We start from the raw sequence: 21,357 nt of genomic DNA, 5'->3' as shown, positions 1-21,357 counted from the left end.
GGGAAGATTGAAAAGACGTTCTTTACGCTTAAAGATTTGGAATCTCACTAGATTAACTCTTATTCTTTTTGAGGAATACTATCGTGATGGATCAGTTGACAAAGATTTATTTAGAGCATTTGAAAACATTTTTAGATTCTTAGAAAATCTTAACTCGGTTAAGAATAAGAATCGATCCGGTAAAAGTTCGGTACATGTAAAATCATGTAATCATGATGTACGAACTAAACACACTGTCAACTCTGGTGGGACTAATAAAACGGGTTGACACAGGTGTAAGACATTGGAAAAATATTCTTTCTGGTCATATGAAAAGGAAGCTAGGAAGCTCTGTTAACCCTGATTATCATCATTACTATGATTATATTACTGGTATTGTTCACAAATATCAACCGGAAATTGTGCATGGGAATCTCCCTGCACATCTCGCCACTTGGTAACTTGTTGGTGTTACCCCATGTGTATATATCTTGAGATGAGGCAAGAAACGGTTTGATTTGTTTGTACATGGGTTAATTTTTCCTTTTGCATTGTCGTTTTGCACGTTTGTGTATACTTGTGGGTTGCATTACCTTGGTGTTCGGAACACTCAAGAAATCCTACATTCTTTTTTGTGGGTCGCGGTTCAGAAACGGGTCCAAGCCCATTCTTGAGTTTTTAAAAGGAAGTGGTACGCGTACCTTCTTCTTGCTCTCAATTGTCTGCGTTCGTGAACGGTTTTAGGGTTTTTATGATTTCTCCATTAATCATCTTTGAAGGTCAAAAGGAGTGAAAGGGTTCTCATAAATATATCAAGTAAGTCATCTCTTTCACTAGTCTCTTGATTTTTAAGATCTCATGAAGAATTTCAAGGTTTCAAAAGAGGGTTCAAAAAACTTGGGTTTTTCATCTTCTTTTAGCATGAATTTATCAGCAGACCAAAATTCCATTGGAATTAGATTTGTTAGTGATTCTTGTGAGAATGTTTTTGAAAGAATTTCTTCTAAAGGGTTTATTTTAGAAAAGAAATTGGATTTTACTAGTGGACATAGAGAGGATTTGATTTGTTTTGAAAAATTCAATCTTGGGAACATCTTTGATGGTCTTGGTGAAGGATTTGACACTCTTACTAGAATCTTCTATGCTAACATCTATGATGTTAATTGTAATGACATGGAATTCAAGACCATGATAAATAGACAAAGTATTCATGTGAATAAAGAGTTTATTTCAAGGATTACTAAAATCCCCTTGGGAAATTTTCGCCTACCAAGACCTAGTGATAAAAGACCTTCTTATGAAACCATTTCTATTGGTCTCTGTGGTAAGAGTGTTGATTGGAATATGGGAAAATTTCCTACAAATAGTCTTAGTCTTACTTTGATGTCTTTTGGAAAACTTGGTATATCTAATCTTTGTCCCTCCACGATTGAGAATTCTTGTTGGATTCGTGAGTTTGCGGAGTTGGTCTATTACCTTGAGATGGGAACTCAAAGTCTTGGTATTTGTGGGTTTATCATTTATCAAATGTTGCCAATGACTTCTCCCAACAAGAAGTTAGGCTATCCATGCTTGATTGAGCAAATTTGTCGCACCTTCTCCATTGCTCAGATTGACAACTCCATTGGAACTCCCAAGGTTGTTCTTCCATGTACCTTCAAGCGTATAAAGGAGAATGCTTGCAAGAGACAAAAATATGACAACCTTGATGGCTCATGTGATACTTCCTCCATGAATCTTCTTCATCAAATTCTTAAATGTGTTGATAAGATTAATGCCAAGGTAAGGTGTGTCCGAGAACAATTACTTGTGATTACTACTAAGTTCCCAGAAATTAAGGAAGACATGGATAAGATCCAAGCCACTCTTATGGTCTCCGATGATGAAGATGATGATTAGTCTGTCATGGTTTCTCCTTTTTATTTGGACTTTAAATTCAGTTTTCATCATGTCTAGTAAATCTTCTTATGAGATTCTTGTGTTTTTAAGAAGAATAACTAGAGTTTGGAATAACCATTATTGTGACTAACATAGCTATGTCCAACGTTTTTCATCATCAATGTTTTTTGATTTATTTGTTTAAATTCTAAAGTTTGTTTGAAAGATGATTTTTGCAGTATTAATTTTTATGGTTTTATATATTGCAATTTGTTATGGGATATGTGTGTTTGCGTCCGTGAACTGTGTATTTCCCATACATGGTCAAAAGTTAAGTCCTTCTTATATCGATATGAAAGTATTGATAAAAGATTGAATGAACCTTTGACTTTCAAAAGTTAAAGCCTTTATGTCATTATTTGATGGAAGAAAGGATAAAACTTTTGTTTACAAGGATTATGTCTATTGTATGTCATTGTGCAAATAGTGATGGAAAATAGAATGAATCCTTGTCTATTCCGCAATATTGATCTTCCCTGATCCATATTTTTATGTATATACTGTGCGGCTCCGTAAGTTCTCTTATGTTGAGCATTTCCGATTAAATTAATGATGGATTCTCTTGTGGTTAATTTAATTGAGTATTTTGGATACGAATTCATATTCTTATGTGATTTGTGTTGTCCAAAGAAATCCTTCTTTTCTTGTAAAAGTAAGGTCTCTCTTGTCGTTCTTTTGGGAATGAGATTTTATGATGGAGAGTTCTTAATTAAACTTGTGCTTAATTGCCAAATCTTTGTGGGGGGTGCGGCTGTGGAATATTATAGGGGTTATCTTGTATCTTTATAAATTCCTTGACGAATGCATTTAGTTTCGGCTATATGATTGCATCTAAAAAAGTTGATATGTGTTTTCTTTTGGTCATGAAATGTCTCTATGTAAATTTCATTAGGATCCCACTAGTTTTCGTACCTTTGCCAATTTTATTGAAAAAAGGGAGAATTAATGTGTAGGTCACACTACAAATACATATGGTTTCCGGATCATTATGTAAAGGGGAGTGGTTTCCATGTGAGATGGAGTATTGACTAAGGGGGAGTGATACATATTACCACATTATCGTTGTCAAAGTTGTGATACAATTGAACTTTGATATTGTGTAATAATACAATGACACTGTGTAACAATGATTGAGAGCTTTTGTTTTCTCATTTTTATAGTTACGGATTTTCAACAACGATGATGCTGAACTTACAACCTTTGGAATCATTGGAGTACTTGGAAGTGACGAAGATCTCGAGTAATGTTGAAGAACCAAGAGGATCATGCATGTGGAAGAGAAACTGCAAAGTTTATTTATTTTGTATTCCATATGTATTGATAGTTTTGTCACTAAAATTGAAAAAGGGGGAGATTGTTAGAGCACTGCTCGGTCGAAATCACAAGCGTTGACATCTCAAGATTGTTTGTCAAGTTTAGTTTCCAAAACTGTAAGTCTTGGTTTTTAGTCTACTAATAGCTAAGTCTTGGACTAGGATAGAAAATGTAGTTGAGCTCTAGACTCCACGGTGTTCATCATACAAAGACGAAAAACTACTTAAGGAACTGGTGGAACTTCATCGACTAAAAGGTATGTGGAGACTTGAACTTATCTATCACTCAAAAGTCTATCTACTCTATCTCCTATCTTGAGACAAAAGTCGTATTGCTATATAGACTTTGATTATACACATTTGCTATTTTGAGCCGAGTTTATCTCGCTTATCTATTTCTCGAAATATGTGTTGGTAAGCTTTCTCTTTGGCCAAGTTCATCTTTACAAGTGACGAAAGTCATGTTGATTATTTCAATATCTTGAAAATCTCTTTGATGAAGAATAGTGTGTGAATAACCTCTATTTAACATCCTCTAAGAATGTTTCAATGATTGAAATGAGAGTTTAGAATACATAACCTTGAATGGGTATAAATATTGTATGTGAACTCATACTTCTGTAATTCCAAAATCCTTGAACCAAAGTATGCATACTTTGCTGCTCAGGATAACCGGCACTAAAGTCCGCGTTCCTGTACGCGTACTGTCGGAAGTTCACATCCCGTGAATTTCTACTAGAGTTTGTGAACTGAAAACAATCTTAATCCGGGTACTTAAGTATGCGTACCGGTATGCATACTTGAGTGGGTTGTTTTTTTAAACGGTTTATTCGTGAACTTAAACTTATATAAACTAAGGTTCGCATATTTGAAAACCGTGGCTATAAAGTTCATGAATTGATTCGAGTGAATCAAAATCGTTTTTGCTTCAATTGTGTCTTGTATACTTCTATGATATCTAAGCAATTGAACAATTCTCTAACTAGTTCTTTTGAGTCATTTGGACTAGTTATGATGAAGATGAATATAGTTGATATGAAAGTGCTCATATGGCTAACCACTTGGTTAACTACTATTGAACGAACTAGGTGTACACGTTTAGGTACGGTTACACAAACCTAAATGAACGTGCATTTCATTTGTGTATAACAAGCTAAGTTCGATCTAACGGTTGAAAGATATTAGCTTGAATCTAATCAGGTTTTCATCAAACGGTGAATATTGAATGCTTTGTTACCAAGGTAGCATTGATCGTAAACCCTGATTTGAATACTATATAAAGGATAACTCTGGCAACTGGGAAACCTAATTCCCACACTTCCTGTGTGATACTAGTTGTATAAGCTAGAGTCAGTTCTCCTTTAACCTTAGGTTTCTACCGAGACCCTGTAGGTTAACGACGTGAGGACTTCATTGGGATTGTAAAGCCAGACCCAACTATTTTCTCTGTAGTTGCGTGATATGATTTTGTTGTTTCTATCGTATTGACTACAATCGTAATATTGGCTTGAGATTAATTTCACCGATAGGCAAGATAGAAAAGTAGTCACAAACACCTTCAGCTCATCGTTTGTGATTCCACAATATCTTTTTTCGCTAGTCGATTAAGATTATTGAGAGGAGATTGATAATTCTAGGTTGTTCTTTGGGAATATAAGTCTGGGTTATCAATTGGTTCCTGTTCACCTTGATTTATCAAAAGACGGAACAAAAACTCGTAGGTATTTCTGTGGGAGACAGATATCTATTCCTGTAGACTGTTTTGTGTGATACAGATTTGTTTATTAAAGTCTTCGACTTTGGGTCGTATAAACTCTTAGTTGTGGGTGAGATTAACTAAGGTAATCAAGTGTGTAATATCTTGCTGGGATCATAGATGTAAGGAGCGCAACTGTACCTTGGATCAGTGTGAGATTGATTGGGGTTCAACTACAGTCCAGACCGAAGTTAGTTTGTAGTAGGCTAGTGTCTATAGCGGCTTAATACAGTGTGTGTTCAATCTGGACTAGGTCCCGGGGTTTTTCTGCATTTGCGGTTTCCTCGTTAACAAAACTTCTGCTGTCTGTGTTATTTCTTTTCCGCATTATATTTTGTTATATAATTGAAATATCACAGGTTGTGCGTTGAATAAATTAATTGGGAAATCCGACCTTTGGTTGTTGATTGAAATTGATTGATACTTGAACATTGGTATTTGGTACCGTTCAAGTTAATTTCTCTTGTATTCAATTAGACTCGCAGATTTTTATTTGCTTGAGTAAGTATTGAATCGAGAAATTGAGATATAACTCTTTAATATACTTTTTATTAAGATTGAGTCTGATTGTCTAGTTGATTCTCTTAAAAGTATATTGGAGTTAGTCCATAGATATTGCTAAGCGAATTATTGGGTGAGGTTGTTGTACCCCCACTTTTTCAGTACTAATTAAGTCCTAGGAAAATAGAAATCAGTTTTTGATTTCTTTCAATAAATTGTAGAAGGTCTATTATGAATAAAACTATCTTTTTATGAATAAAATTATTATTTTATAATTTTTCTTGTGATAGTTTTTGATTACATAGCATGTGCTTGAATGCTTTATCTTATTGCTATGTATGTTTATGGGATGTATGATTTCGGTTTTCGTGACATTAATATTCGATCTCATATGGTGTGAACCCTTATGGTTTGGGTGACTTTTTGATTTAGCGGGATTGAGTTCTAGCCCATGTTGGTAGGCTTTATCAAAGGATCATGAGGGGTTCTGATTGAAACAATATGTGAAAAAGTCACAATATGTTGAATCGTTTGGTTTAGCATAAAAGCATATGTGCTTCGAGGTTTCAACTTTTGCGTTGCAATAGTTAAAACCGGTTTTCAACCTTTCTCTGGTAAAGGTTTCTCTTTGTTGTTGTTCCTTTGTTTTGCGAGAGGATGAAAACATAACGGGGAGAGTTCTAATGTGAACTTGTGCTTAATGACATATCTTTTGGAGGTGAAGAGTATGCGGAATTTGAGGTAACAAATTTGTTAGTTAATTGTTTTCCTGTTTAAGAAAAGCCTGATTTTGTTGCATATATTTATTGCTTTTGCTTAACAAAATTTCAGTAAAATTAATGTTTATTCCAATGTTTGTGGATGTGTGTGATTCAATTGTTTGTGGTTAAGAAAAGCTATTGTTATCTTGCTTTATTTTTTGGTATCAATTGTTTAGGCTTACGAAATTACGGTGCAATTGCAGTACTTTATTGTCTATATCGTATCAAATGCTTCCGGTTGAGGTAAATAATTATGCAAGTATATTTATTTGGTTTGAATGAATTGTTTATGGCTTAACAAAAGAAAAGGTTTCTGGGATGGATTGTTTAGTCCAATACGATTCCGGATAATAGAAACTAAGTTAATTCTGATCTTAGTAAGTGGAGGTTTCGGTTATTCAAGTCTAATCGAATGCCTTCTAGTTAACTAACCTAGTACTTGTCTTGTTTAAAAGTGAAAGGTCTAAATTATTGATGAGAATAACTAGAGCCTGATGAGAAAAATAGAGTTAATTTTAATCTTTATTTTAGTCTTATCGAACAAGCGATTGTATTTGTGCAATCGGTTTAGCAAATAAACTAAGGTGCTTAGTCGATTTTTGTCTTGCTAAGCTATTAGGGAAAATTGCTTCGGGGCAATTGTTTCCTTGGTAAAATATCAAAAAAAAATTACTTTGTAGTTTCGGTTTTGATATTGGTTATCAAAAATGGTGTGTGGAACCCTCGGGCTTAACTCTTATAGGTTTTGCAAGTCTCTTTGTAAGATTTGTAAGATCCTTTCGGTTTGTCCATTATTTGCTCGTACCTTTGTAATTTTGTGACAAAAAGGGTGAGAAATATTTGGAGTAAACAAGTGATATTGATATTGATTTGTATTGATTTGGTATCACTAAGGAAAGTACAATGGTGCTTAAACGTTGTATCTAACGAAAAGAGTAACGCATAGACTAACGGGGAGTAACATATCATATGATCATGGAAATAACAACGTGCGGATTGAAAATCTACCTATCTTACCTTTAGGAGGAGTATTAGATTTGTTATTATAATGTCAACAACGACATTTATGAATTGAATGTATACAAGTTATTGTGCTATTGAATTATGGAATCAAGCGTATGTGTAATGAATTCGTGTAATTTGTTTATCCATATGATGTAATAGTTTTATCACTAAAATTGACAAAGGGGGAGATTGTTAGAGCATAGCTTGGTTGAACCCACCAAGCGTTAATATGTCAAGTTTGGTTGTCATATGTTAGTGAACCAAAACTCATTTAAAGAGTCGCTTGATTATTTACAAGAGTCAACTTCGTATAGGTTAGCTTGAAAGCATTAGGATATGAGACATTACAAGTATTACGTGAAGACTCGAAGAATGTGAAGAAGTAAGGAGCTACAACGACGACATCATCCTTCCACTTGAGTTTAGTAATATTTAACTTGAACTGTTTCATTCCCTAACGTATCTTTCAAGTCGTGCATATTGAAAACATAACTGCGAAGCTGTGAATGATTATACTCTAGTTAGACATAGTATTAAGGAATACAATACGAAGTATAAAGCTTATCTTTTGAACTTCGTATATAAGACATCGACATAATCGTATGAATGATATTGTGATTATGTATGGGTATGGGTGAAGATTTCATCCTAGGAAACAATGTTTTACATTCGTTTAAAGGAAGTACAATTCATAAAACTTGTTATATGAATCGAAAGGGAAATCGCTGGCTTATCGGTATTGTTATTCATTGCAAATCTTTGGATTACCAATATGTGTGTTTAGTATAACCGCTCATGAATTGCTTATGTTCTTGGTAAAATTATTCACGATGCCTGACTTATGTATTGGTATGACTTTTACTAGTGAAACCGATCTTAAGTAATCACCTGAGATGGTATGATCGATTTGTTGTAATTGGTATGACCAACTATAGACATTGGGGGACGGATCCTAGTAAGAGGTGAAACCGATAACAAAAGGGGAATCGATCCTTGTAAGAGGTGCAACAAGTTTTTAGTTATTGGGAACCGATCCTATGAACATGTGCAACAAATACAAGTTAGATACCATATATATGTGGGAACCGATCCTAGTACCTAGTCAACCAAGTTTTGGTAACTAACGTGACTAACTCTAGTACCCACATGGAGGTAGAACTGAAACTTGTTTTGGTAGAACTGTGAAATCCATGATTTTTGATTTGATAAGATAATTAATCACATAGTTCTTGGAAGTCAGATGAACCAATTCTAAGCTTGTTTGGAAGTGTGGAAAATCGGTTCCAAGATTGTAAATATGAAAAAGGATTTACAAAATAAAGATGTGGACATACTTTCAACATGTGCAGTAACTCTTTTCATTTATTGTTCAAAGATATTCCTTAATAGGTAAAGGAGAATCCTGGATCGAAATAAATTGAGAATCTTTTAATTAAGGTTTTTAGTTTTATATGCTTTTAATTTCCAACAATTAAAATGCATATATTTAGAAAATAGAAATTAGTAATGTGCATTTACTAGTTGGAGATTTTCTATTGAGATTTCGGTCATTAATTGGACAGAGAATTTCCAGGAATAATGAAAACCAATTTTGTGTTTATTGCATATCTTTGAGAATATTCGGTTTTGGAAATTCCTTGGTGTACAAACTTCCTTGGTCTATAAATATTGAAGTTTGCATTTCAAGCAAACTAATCCTCAGATCCAGCAAAACTACCTAGTTCTGTTGTTATTGGTGGAGCCACCTATTCGGAGAGGAAAGTAACCTAATTAGGAGAAATTTCTTACGTCCGCTCAGTTTAAAGACTTCTTTGGGATTGAGAAGCTCTATTAGTACCGTTGGTGGGAAACTAGATAATTGCAGTTTATTATTAGTTTTCGATTGATTTGATTGACTAACGGTTGTTGAACTTTGATTGCACCTAGTTTGTTTATGCTTGAGAATCTTCTCTTATGATATAAGATTCACTCAAACTAGATCGAAGTTTCGACGAGGATCTTTATACTGTTTGTAATTTTAAAGAAGTCTTGTGATAATCCATTATTAACAGACTCCATTCTGTGTGTGATTGATCATAAGAGATTCAAGTTTATTGTGTGCAGGTGTTTATTGAAGTTCTAAGAAGATTTGAAGACGAAGAAGATTTCTGATTTGGGTTCATAATCTTTGGTTTGCACAATACTTGTTTCGGCTGGAAAAGGATCCAACTATAATCGGTTTATCTTTGTGATATATTTGATTGATTATTTGAGTGGATCGGTATCAATAGAATTCTTTGTGATTCAAATTATTGATTGCAAAATCTTGACAATTACTTTGGTAATTGTTATTGGATAGATCTAAGGACCTGACAAAGGAGTTTATTGGGATAAACGGAAGAGTCTTTTGTCAAACTCATATCATGTTGATTGAAAAGAGTTGTTACCGAACGGATTTGTTATTCCTTTACGGTTTGGAATACGAAATAAATTTTTCCAAGTGCGTGATTTATTGCAAGTTGGAAGAGCAGGGATACAGACGGAACTAGGTGAACTATAGTTTTAGTTGCTTGGTCTCAACTATACGAAGTTGGTTTAGATTTTGTATAGCGGCTTAATCCTGAGAGTATTCAATTCGGGACATGGTTCCGGGGTTTTTCTACATTTGCGGTTTCCTCGTTAACAAAATATTGTTGTGCCATTTACTTTTAATTTCCGCATTGTAATTTTTTTATTATAATTAAAATAAATTGCACTTTGTACGTTAACAGGGTACTTGATATTGATCCCATTGGTTTCGGTTATCTGCGTACCTTTTATCAAGTGATCACTTTGTTGTTGTATTGTCTCGATTCCATATCCATAGACAATCACACAAAGTGTATTGGTTTTCTCCACTGTCCTTTGATATTTAATTCATGAGTTAGGCCAGTCCAGACTAACCATATATCAAGTGGACACTGTGTTAAAATATTCTTTGAGTGATTGTATCTCCAAGAGGTTTATACACAGTGGGTTTTGTATAGGTTGTGATCAAAATAAAAGATTGTGGTGTATTTGGGTACCCTCGTCTTTTCACAGAACTAGAGAGTACCCAGTACAACAGACTCAGTAGGTAATTATGTAATTCAGATATCGCGGGATCGTGCACAACGATACTCTATGTTGCAGGGGTGTTGACACAGGTCAGTAAGCACTAGTTCCGCAAAAAATCATGGTATATCATTCTCACATTCATCAAAAACAGCAAGGGTTAAGAGACAAAACCGGTTTTAGGCACTATAGCAAAATGTCCTACTCCCCTTTCTCGTTTTCTTTGGTTTTCGCAGCAGTATTGCAGGTACCTGGATACTCAAAAGAGAATATCAGTACAAAGAATTTCGCAGGTAAACAAAGACAGGGAGTATCAATACTGCTTATAAACAACTCAAAGGATTTTACAGCGTAATAAAAATTTGAATTACCCTACTGATTTACTAACCAGGACAGATTAAGTTACCAGTGACAGGACAGTCTCAGTGGAACTTGATGAAACTAACAAAGACTGCAATGGGTTTCAGCAAGATTTCAAAAAGAATAGAGATGCGGTACAATATGCTCACCCACTGAGGATGTTTGATAGAATTTGAAAACGTTAGCTAGGTAACACCAACTACTATGCAAGAATCAGCTAGTACAATGGGGATTTCAGCAATCTTAAAATGGATGCTACAACGTAACTGAGATGGGAGTAAATCAGACTTTGCATGCTTGAGTCAAAAGCTGGTAACTGAATTCTACAAATTGTAACTAAACTAAGTACTGCGTAAAGCAACAGTGTTAACAAAGAAGCAAAACACATCTCTTATAGATAAAGACTTGGTTCCTGATGCATGACTGAGTACCCCCCCCCCCCCCCCCCCCCCCCCCCCCCCCCCCCCCACCCCCCCCCCCCCCCCCACCCCCCCCCTTTTTTTGAGCTATCAGAAGATTATGACACTAACTAAGTTATGTTAAAATATATCAACTACTAGAATAGCTTATGTACAAAGTGACAAGATGCAGATTACAAATTATAGAATCATAATAAATTGAAATTTTCAGATGGCAGTATACTGAAGGCTACAAAACCAAGAGAATAATGTACAAACTAAGCTACATATTATCGATAACTATAAATGCAAATAACTCAAACTAGTTTTGGAAATGAGGCAGCTAACCTAACTGAAAAGAAACTATGTGTTTGAGAATGGAGTAACTGAAAATCAAAAGTTACAGCTAACACTAAAGAGCTAAGACAGGCTTTACAACAATTATTATTCAAATAACACTACAGTATGTTACAGGATATGAAAATTATAGGGTTACAACAAACTAAGAGTTACAGTAAGTACTGACATAATGCTTTTAACTGGAACAAGATGCAAGATATATAGCAGATGGATTACACTAAACTACCATACAACAACAAAGTTATAAATGATAGTGAACAATAATTGAAAAGCAGCAGAAAACCTAATATGCTAAACAAAATATGGGAATGAGATTATTATACTAAGACAATGATGCTGGTATGACAATGCAGATATGAACAGAATGCAAAAATGTTGAAGTTTACAAACTAAAGCTACTACTACAACTAAAATTTTTACAGGGTTAAGATACATAATACAATCACCTGAGATGGTATGATCGATTTGTTGTAATTGGTATGACCAACTATAGACATTGGAGGACGGATCCTAGTAAGAGGTGAAACCGATAACAAAAGGGGAATCGATCCTTGTAAGAGGTGCAACAAGTTTTTAGTTATTGGGAATCGATCCTATGAACATGTGCAACAAATACAAGTTAGATACCATATATATGTGGAAACCGATCCTAGTACCTAGTCAACCAAGTTTTGGTAACTAGCGTGACTAACTCTAGTACCCATATGGAGGTATAACCGTAACTTGTTTTGGTAGAACTGTGAAATCCATGATTTTTGATTTGATAAGATAATCAATCACATAGTTATTCGAAGTCAGATGAACCAATTCTAAACTTTTTTGGAAGTGTGGCAAATCGGTTCCAAGATTGTAAATATGAAAAAGGATTTACAAAATAAAGATGTGGACATACTTTGAACATGTGCAGTAACTCTTTTCATTTATTGTTCAAAGATATTCCTTAATAGCTAAAGGAGAATCCTGGATCGAAATAAATTGAGAATCTTTTAATTAAGGTTTTTAGTTTTATATGTTTTTAATTTCAAACAATTAAAATGCATATCTTTAGAAAATAGAAATTAGTAATGTGCATTTACTAGTTGGAGATTTTCTATTGAGATTTCGGTCATTAATTGGACAGAGCATTTCCAGGAATAATGAAAACCGATTTTGTGTTTATTGCATATCTTTGAGAATATTCGGTTTTGTAAATTCCTTGGTGTACAAACTTCCTTGGTCTATAAATATTCAAGTTTGCATTTCAAGCAAACTAATCCTCAAAGCCAGCAAAACTACCTAGTTGTGTTGTTACTGGTGGAGCCACCTATTCGGAGAGGAAAGTAACCTAATTAGGAGAAATTTCTTACGTCTGCTCAGTTTAAAGACTTCTTTGGGATTGAGAAGCTCTATTAGTACCGTTGGTGGGAAACTAGATAATTGCAGTTTATTATTAGTTTTCGATTGATTTGATTGACTAACGGTTGTTGAACTTTGATTGCACCTAGTTTGTTTATGCTTGAGAATCTTCTCTTCTGATATAAGATTCACTCAAACTAGATCGAAGTTTCGACGGGGATCTTTATACTGTTTGTAATTTTAAAGAAGTCTTGTGATAATCCATTATTAACAGACTCCATTCTGTGTGTGATTGATCATAAGAGATTCAAGTTTATTGTGTGCAGGTGTTTATTGAAGTTCTAAGAAGATTTGAAGACGAAGAAGATTTCTGATTTGGGTTCATAATCTTTGGTTTGCACAATACATGTTTCGGCTGGAAAAGGATCCAACTATAATCGGTTTATCTTTGTGATATATTTGATTGATTAGTTGAGTAGATCGATATCAATACAATTCTTTGTGATTCAAATTATTGATTGCAAAATCTTAACAATTACTTTGGTAATTGTTATTGGATAGATCTAAGGACCTGACAAAGGAGTTTATTGGGATAAACAGAAGAGCCTTTTGTCAAACTCATATCATGTTGATTGAAAAGAGTTGTTACCGAACGGATTTGTTGTTCCTTTACGGTTTGGAATACGAAAGGAATTGTTCCAAGTGCGTGATTTATTGCAAGTTGGAAGAGCAGGGATACAGACGGAACTAGGTGAACTATAGGTTTAGTTGCTTGGTCTCAACTATACGAAGTTGGTTTAGATTTTGTATAGCGGCTTAATCCTGAGAGTATTCAATTCGGGACATGGTTCCGGGGTTTTTCTACATTTGCAGTTTCCTCGTTAACAAAATATTGTTGTGCCATTTACTTTTAATTTCCTCATTGTAATTTTTTTATTATAATTAAAATAAATTGCACTTTGTACGTTAACAGGGTACTTGATATTGATCCCATTGGTTTCGGTTATCTGCGTACCTTTTATCAAGTGATCACTTTGTTGTTGTTTTTCTCCACTTTCCTTTGATATTTAATTCACGAGTTAGGCCAGTCCAGACTAACCATATATCAAGTGGACACTGTGTTAAAATATTCTTTGAGTGATTGTATCTCCAAGAGGTTTATACACAGTGGGTTTTGTATAGGTTGTGATCAAAATAAAAGATTGTGGTGTATTTGGGTACCCTCGTCTTTTCACAGAACTAGAGAGTACCCAGTACAACAGACTCAGTAGGTAATTATGTAATTCAGATATCGCGGGATCGTGCACAACGATACTCTATGTTGCAGGGGTGTTGACACAGGTCAATAAGCATTAGTTCCGCAAAAAATCATGGTATATCATTCTCACATTCATCAAAAACAGCAAGGGTTAAGAGACAAAACCGGTTTTAGGCACTATAGCAAAATGTCCTACTCCCCTTTCTCGTTTTCTTTGGTTTTCGCAGCAGTATTGCAGGTACCTGGATACTCAAAAGAGAATATCAGTACAAAGAATTTCGCAGGTCAACAAAGACAGGGAGTATCAATACTGCTTATAAACAACTCAAAGGATTTTACAGCGTAATAAAAATTTGAATTACCCTACTGATTTACTAACCAGGACAGATTAAGTTACCAATGACAGGACAGTCTCAGCGGAACTTGATGAAACTAACAAAGACTGCAATGGGTTTCAGCAAAATTTCAAAAAGAATAGAGATGCGGTACAATATGCTCACCTACTGAGGCTGTTTGATAGAATTTGAAAACGTTAGCTAGGTAACACCTACTACTATGCAAGAATCAGCTAGTACAATGGGGATTTTAGCAATCTTAAAATGGATGCTACAACGTAACTGAGATGGGAGTAAATCAGACTTTGCATGCTTGAGTCAAAAGCTGGTAACTGAATTCTACAAATTGTAACTAAACTAAGTACTGAGTAAAGCAACATTGTTAACAAAGAAGCAACACACATGACTTATAGATAAAGACTTGGTTCCTGATGCATGACAGAGTAACCCCCCCCCCCACCCCCACCCCCCCCTTTTTTTGAGCTATCAGAAGATTATGACACTAACTAAGTTATGTTAAAATATATCAACTACTAGAATAACTTATGTACAAAGTGACAAGATGCATATTACAAATTATAGAATCATAATAAATTGAAATTTTCAGATGGCAGTATACTGAAGGCTACAAAACCAAGAGAAATAATTAATGTACAAACTAAGCTACATATTATCGATAACTATAGATGCAAATAACTCAAACTAGTTTTGGCAATGAGGCAGCTAACCTAACTAAAAATAAACTATGTGTTTGAGAATGGAGTAACTGAAAATCAAAAGTTACAGCTAACACTAAAGAGCTAAGACAGGCTTTACAACAATATGTTACAGGATATGAAAATTATAGGGTTACAACAAACTAAGAGTTACAGTAAGTACTGACATAATGTTTTTAACTGGAACAAGATGCAAGATATATAGCAGATGGATTACACTAAACTACCATACAACAACAAAGTTACAGATGATAGTGAACTATAATTGAAAAGCAACAGAAAACCTAATATGCTAAACAAAATATGGGAATGAGATTATTCTACTAAGACAATTATGCTGGTATGACAATGCAGATATGAACAGAATGCAAAAATGTTGAAGTTTACAAACTAAAGCTACTACTACAGCTAAACTTTTACAGGGTTAAGCTACATAATACAATGACAGAGAATACTAAAGAGATGAAGTGATGATTATATAAACAGATGATTGAAATAATTAAATTGAACTAATGAAAAACAAGCTATAATCTACAAATGAAACAAATATGTACAAAACTTGAACTGAACCAGTAAAGTGGAACCAAAGAAACAATTACACCGCTACCGAGTCTCCGGTAGTGGCGCCAAAAACGTGGTAGGCCTCTAAACAGTACCGACAATGATAACTACAAGTGCACAATGTCCTAATGTAACACAGGGAAAGCACATGTCGATCCTCAGGGACAAGGTGGATGTAAGTTGAAGCCGAAGTCTTACTAAAACTGATTCCCAACAAGAAGTAACCAAAAAGGGGGTTGTTTTTGTTGGGTGTCGATAAGACAAAGGTGATTGTAGAGATTACAACAGTAAAATAAAGATAAAAATAACAAAGATGTAAGCAAAAAGGACTCTAAACAAGCAGATAACTAGGGTGTTAGGGAAATTGAATCTACAACTTAACTTGTACTAAGTCGATTCAATCTCAATACTACTTTTGTCCCTTGTATAGATACTGGTGAACTTCTAGGCTCTGCCGACTATCCAGATAGCAGTGAAGATTCTAATTTGATGCACATAAAAGGGTGGTTTCAGGAGGATGGTTTAGTGTCACTAAGATAATTACCTAATCCTAGTATTAGTTTTCCTCTCACAAAACAACTAACTGCAAATCAATCACTTAGATGATTAAACAATCATTATATGGATATTTTAATCGCAACTAAGGTGTCCCTCTGAAGTACTAATTGCCTGATTAAAGCAAAACTAGTCAAAGGATCGAACGAAAATCATTTAAACACGAGTTGCAGCACAATCAGCATAGTGTTGTTCTAACTACAATGGATACATGGCATACACTGTGAAAGCAAAATGATGAATTGCTCAGATTATATTTATCCAAAACATTATAGTACAATAAGAATAATATCAAAACTTGAATTAAACTTAGCAGTAGATTAATGGTTTCATCTAAACCCTAACTATGAAATCAGAACATCATGAAGACAATAAAATCAAACCTAAACTACTGCTTGGTGCAACGTCTACTCCGGGCATGCCCTTTTACATCACAATTCTCATCCTTATTTATACATGAAAATCTTCAGTGGGTTTCAATTCAATAATAAATCTCTACCCACTCACCATAATTGCCTGAATTTCTTTTCCCCTCCGCTATTTCTTCTCTGCAATTTGATTTGATTTTGCTCCAGCTATAGAAGATAACCCTAATCTTATCTCTCTCAATCATAGCTTATAGGGTTACTGTTTGACAAGAGAAAATCACTACACCAGATGCAGGGATTAGCAACAGCTTATAAGCTGTTGCGAATTTTCAGTTTCAAAAATTTCGCAACTGTTTAAAACAGTTACTAAACTCGCAACTGTTTCATTCGGTTGCGATTTACAACTAAACCCTGTTGTACGCGTGCCAATAAACCGTGTGGCGGCCTACACTTCTAAACACATTTTCATCCCATCATGCGAAAGGCTAGTGTGCAAGATATTTTACCCTAATACCTTTGGGAGGGATATCTCTTTCCTTTCCTCTTCTTTTTTCCCTGTACGACCTCTTATCCTCCACTCGTTCTCTATCTCTTTATGTCTCTCTCTTTACTCTCTCCTTTAAACTAGATCTAGAGTGAAGAAGAGACTTCATTTCTGCAATCATAGTCTCACCCACTCACTGTGTAACTCTCTCTCTCTCTTTACCCTCTGCTAGATTCATATTTTGTTTTTGATTTTCGTTTTACTTTTTCAATTATTATCTCTAACTTATATTTGTTGTACTGTTGCAGTTGGAAGAACTAGTCATCAGCATTAGCTAACAGCTAATCATGATAATCTTAGGTATAAAGTTTCCTCTTTTTGTTCTTCTTTCAAATTGAAATTTAGGTCAGTTGAGATTTGGGTGTTTGATAGTTGCTTGTATGTTAGATTTGGGTGTTTGATAGATGAAATCAGATGTTGCATGTGGTTTTATGTTAAGATGTTTTCAATTTGGGTGTTTGATAGATTTAGGTATTTGTTTATTTTCAATTTTGATTTGGATTTTTTTTAAATAAGAAAATAAATCAAATAGAAACTAAGATGTATCAAGATAAAGCTCTCTGAAATAGAAAACAAAATAAGATTAAAAACTTTATTTAGGGAATAGAACACTGAAAGTACCCTCTCTCTCTCTCTTTTTTCTTTTTTTTTTCTTTCCAGATTTGGGTGTTTGATTGATGAAATACATTAAGTGTTTTATGTTAAGCTGTTTTACATTTGGTTTATTTTGGATCTTGAATCATTTTCAATATGAAAATGTCACATAGAAACTAAGAAAATCAAGATGAAACTCTCTGAAATACAAACAAAAGAAGAAGATTTTATAAACTGAAAGAACTAACTGAATCGAAACTAGGTGAAAGTTGTTTCAATATTGTATCCTTGCTACCTTGTAGTCAGTTACTAGGTATATGGTATGTTTTACAGTCCTAAGTATGTTGTGGTTATTTAGTCCTAGTGGTTATACATTTGCTACTCGTAGCTAACTCTGTCACATACATAAAATGATAGTTCTTATGTTAACTATTAGGGCCTCGGCAACCCTTAATACCACCAGAGCTACTTAATTTAATCTTGTAAAATTTGTATCTTGAAGGGTGTCATGTCATATGATATGGACAAGAGGTGGATGAATTGTGCCCGTAAGTCCAGAGAATACATAGAAGGTATCAGATCATTTATAATGTTTGTCAAGAATAATGGTGGTGGGAGTACGTTGTGCTCATGCCCTTGTAAGCGTTGTATTAACTGTAGCGGTTTAGTGCCACTTGGTGAGATTTCCTTACATTTTCTCAAACATGGGATTGAATCTTCGTACACATTTTGGCGTTTTCATGGTGAAAGATCTGTGGTAAAAGCACATAGGGTTAATACTTCAGCAGAATGTGTGGATGTCAATGTAGAAGATGCAGCTGAAAATTTTGAACATGTAGTCGATCCCTCAGTTAATCCTACTACAACATATGGTGCAAATGAAAATGTTGGAGCAGGTATTGGTGTGAATGCTGGAGATGGAGTAGATGAGAATGCTGGAACAAGCAGAGTAGATGAAAATGCTGGAACAAGCAGGTGTAAGAGAAGATAGTATCTGCATGAGCGTGCAAGAAAACCGTTGTATGATTAATGTCCTAAAGGAAAAACAGCTCTGTACGCTTCTATATGTCTGAATAACATCAAGACCCAGTATGGAATTTCAGATAATGGTGCAACCGCAGTCTTAGAATTGATGAAAGAGTTTCTTCTTGAAGGAAAATCGTTGCCGTGCAAGTTCCCTGAAGTTAAAAAGATGATTCAAGAACTGGGTATGGATTATATAACTATGATGCGTGTGTAAATGACTGGATCTTATACTGGAAGGATAGAAGTACATTGATGAAGTGTCTTGTCTGTCAAGAACCAAGATATATAAAAGTTTTCAATGATGAGAGGAAACTTACCCAAGTTGCGCAAAAGACATTAAGACATTTTCCAATAATTGAAAGGCTGAGAAGGTTTTACAGTGTACCATGGATAGCAGAGGCAATTCTTTGGCATTGTAAAACGCAGTCGGGTATGAATGTGATGCGACATCCAGTTGATTCTGCAGCTTGGCAGTGTGCGGATAAGTTTTCTCTAGAGTTTTCTAAGGAGACACGAAATGTTACACTCAGGATAGCAACAGACGGCTTCAACCCGAATGGATGTTTTGGTCTGAATTATAGTTGTTGGCCGGTAATTCTCCATCCTTACAACTTTGCTCATTCGTACTGCATGTTGCGGGAGTTCTCGATGTTGGCATTGTTGATATCAGGCCCAAGAGCACCGGGCAAGGATATAGATGTCTATTTACAGTCATTGATAGATGTGCTGAAACAATTATGGAATGTAGGTGCTATAACATACGATGCCTTCACTAAGACGGAATTTATGATGAAAGCGAGGCTGCTGTGGTCTATCCGTGATTTCCCGGCTTTGGGTACGTTGTCTGGATGTGTGACTCATGGGTATTATGCATTCCCAACTTGTGGAGAATATACAGTTACTGAGTGGCCGCCGTTCAGCAAGAAGATTTGTTACATGGGACGTTCAGCAAGTATAGAGATGATAAATTGAATTTTGCTGGAGGGGTAAAATGCGGTACAGCTCCATGGCCACTAACAGGGCAGCGAGTTGAAGAGATGGTACATAATATGAAATGCAGGCAAGGTAAAAGAAAACAACCAACAAAGAAATGTAAAATAGGATCTGAATACGGTACTGATGAAGAAGAAGAGGTATCTAAGCACTGTTTATTTTCAAGAAGGTCCATTTTATATGATTTGCCAAACTGGAGTTCAAACTCTATTCGGCATTGCACCGATGTTATGCATACGGAGAAAAATATAACAGAGCATATTATAAATACTATAATGGGGAATAACAAGTCAAAGGATGGTCCTAATGCGCGCACGGATTTGGAGGCTATTAGAATTAAAAGGAAGGTATGGATGCAAACAGATGAATTGACTGGTAAAACATAAATGGCAGATGGAAGTTTTGCAATGACGAAAAAAGAGAAAGTTGCTTTTTGTACTATCTTGAAGAACTTGAAGGTCCCTTCAAATTTCTCTTCCAATATTCGCAACAACATCAGCATCAATCCTCCGGAGATAAGGAATCTCAAGTCTCATGATTACCGTGTTCTAATGCAACATCTATTTCCTTTACTGGTTCATATCGCGACATCACTACCTAAAGATCTCCGAATTGTACTGCTGCGGATAAGTATATTTTTCAAAGTTCCGTGTGCGAAGGTAATTAACAGAGAACATCTCTTAAAAGAAAAATCGAGTCTGGTGGAAGCAATGTGTGTACTGGAAAAGCATTTTCCTCCATCATTTTTCGTTATTATCATTCACCTGATGGTGCACCTAGCGGATGAAGCTTTAATCTGCGGTCCGGTCAAATTTAGGTGGATGTACCCCTTTGAGAGGTAACTACCCAACTTACTTTGTTTTAGAATTTATAATTTGAGAAGTTGGCATTATTGAACTGTGATTTGAACACTAATTGAAATTTTTGCCACTGATTTTTACAGGTTAATGAAAGGTTTCAAAATATTGGTGCGTAATAGAAGGTACATTGACGGGTGCATTGCAAGAGGCTATACGCTGCGAGAAGCTAGCTTATACTGTATGGAGGACATCTCAGGAGATGGTTGTGGCACTCATAAACATACTCGACAGGCCTTTCTGGATGATTCTGGCGAGTTTGCTGATGATATGACGTTAAGTAATGCTAAGGACTTTCACCTGAAACAAATGCAGTTTGAACAAGCTCACATATGGATACTTTCTAAGTTTGTTGGAATCAAAGACTGGCAAAGGTAAAAAAAATTAGTTTCACATCACTGAGTTGTTGTTGATAATTGGGATCATCGGTCTAATATTGCTTGATTGTTATTTGTAGGAAGTATGACTCCTATGTTAACCACGCCAAGTCTCATGCGTCCAACGAGACCCCAAAGACTTATCATTTATGGTTACACGACGAAGTAATGGAACACAATGTCTTTTGCAACTTATTGTGTAGTTACAAAAATATAACCAAGTTACAATCTAAAGGTTCATAAGAATCATAACATTTTTCTATCTGAATTTATTATGTACAAGTGATATTGTGTTGAACAAGGTATTCTGCTTAGCTCATACTTGTTATGTCTTAGATGCAATCTTATCATGCTCCATGGTTAAGAACTAGGATCGTCATGTGCATTATCTTTCA

The 21,357-nt window shown here is 35.0% G+C and overlaps 1 protein-coding gene across 1 annotated transcript; it reads left to right on the top strand.

The window, feature by feature from the left end:
- Positions 1-18,298: 18,298 nt before the first annotated feature.
- LOC113333648 lies at positions 18,299-20,114 on the top strand. The gene is made up of 4 exons (XM_026580068.1): positions 18,299-18,686; positions 18,813-18,917; positions 19,010-19,687; positions 19,738-20,114. Exons 1-4 carry the CDS (start codon positions 18,299-18,301, stop codon positions 20,112-20,114), a joined length of 1,548 nt encoding a protein of 515 aa, XP_026435853.1.
- Positions 20,115-21,357: the final 1,243 nt, after the last annotated feature.

Source organism: Papaver somniferum, unplaced genomic scaffold, assembly GCF_003573695.1.
Source record: "Papaver somniferum cultivar HN1 unplaced genomic scaffold, ASM357369v1 unplaced-scaffold_133, whole genome shotgun sequence".
In the NCBI taxonomy this organism is placed as follows: Eukaryota; Viridiplantae; Streptophyta; class Magnoliopsida; order Ranunculales; family Papaveraceae; genus Papaver; species Papaver somniferum.
This window is presented reverse-complemented; position numbering and strand designations above follow the sequence as displayed.

What these genes read in the sequence shown, in the direction of transcription:
- LOC113333648 (XM_026580068.1), top strand. Translation starts at nt 18,299, where the DNA reads ATGTTTGTCAAGAATAATGGTGGTGGGAGTACGTTGTGCTCATGCCCT. An exon ending in AAATGCTGGAACAAGCAGGT is followed by an intron (nt 18,687 to 18,812) that starts GTAAGAGAAGAT and finishes ATGGAATTTCAG; the next exon opens with ATAATGGTGCAACCGCAGTC. An exon ending in AAAGATGATTCAAGAACTGG is followed by an intron (nt 18,918 to 19,009) that starts GTATGGATTATA and finishes TTGTCTGTCAAG; the next exon opens with AACCAAGATATATAAAAGTT.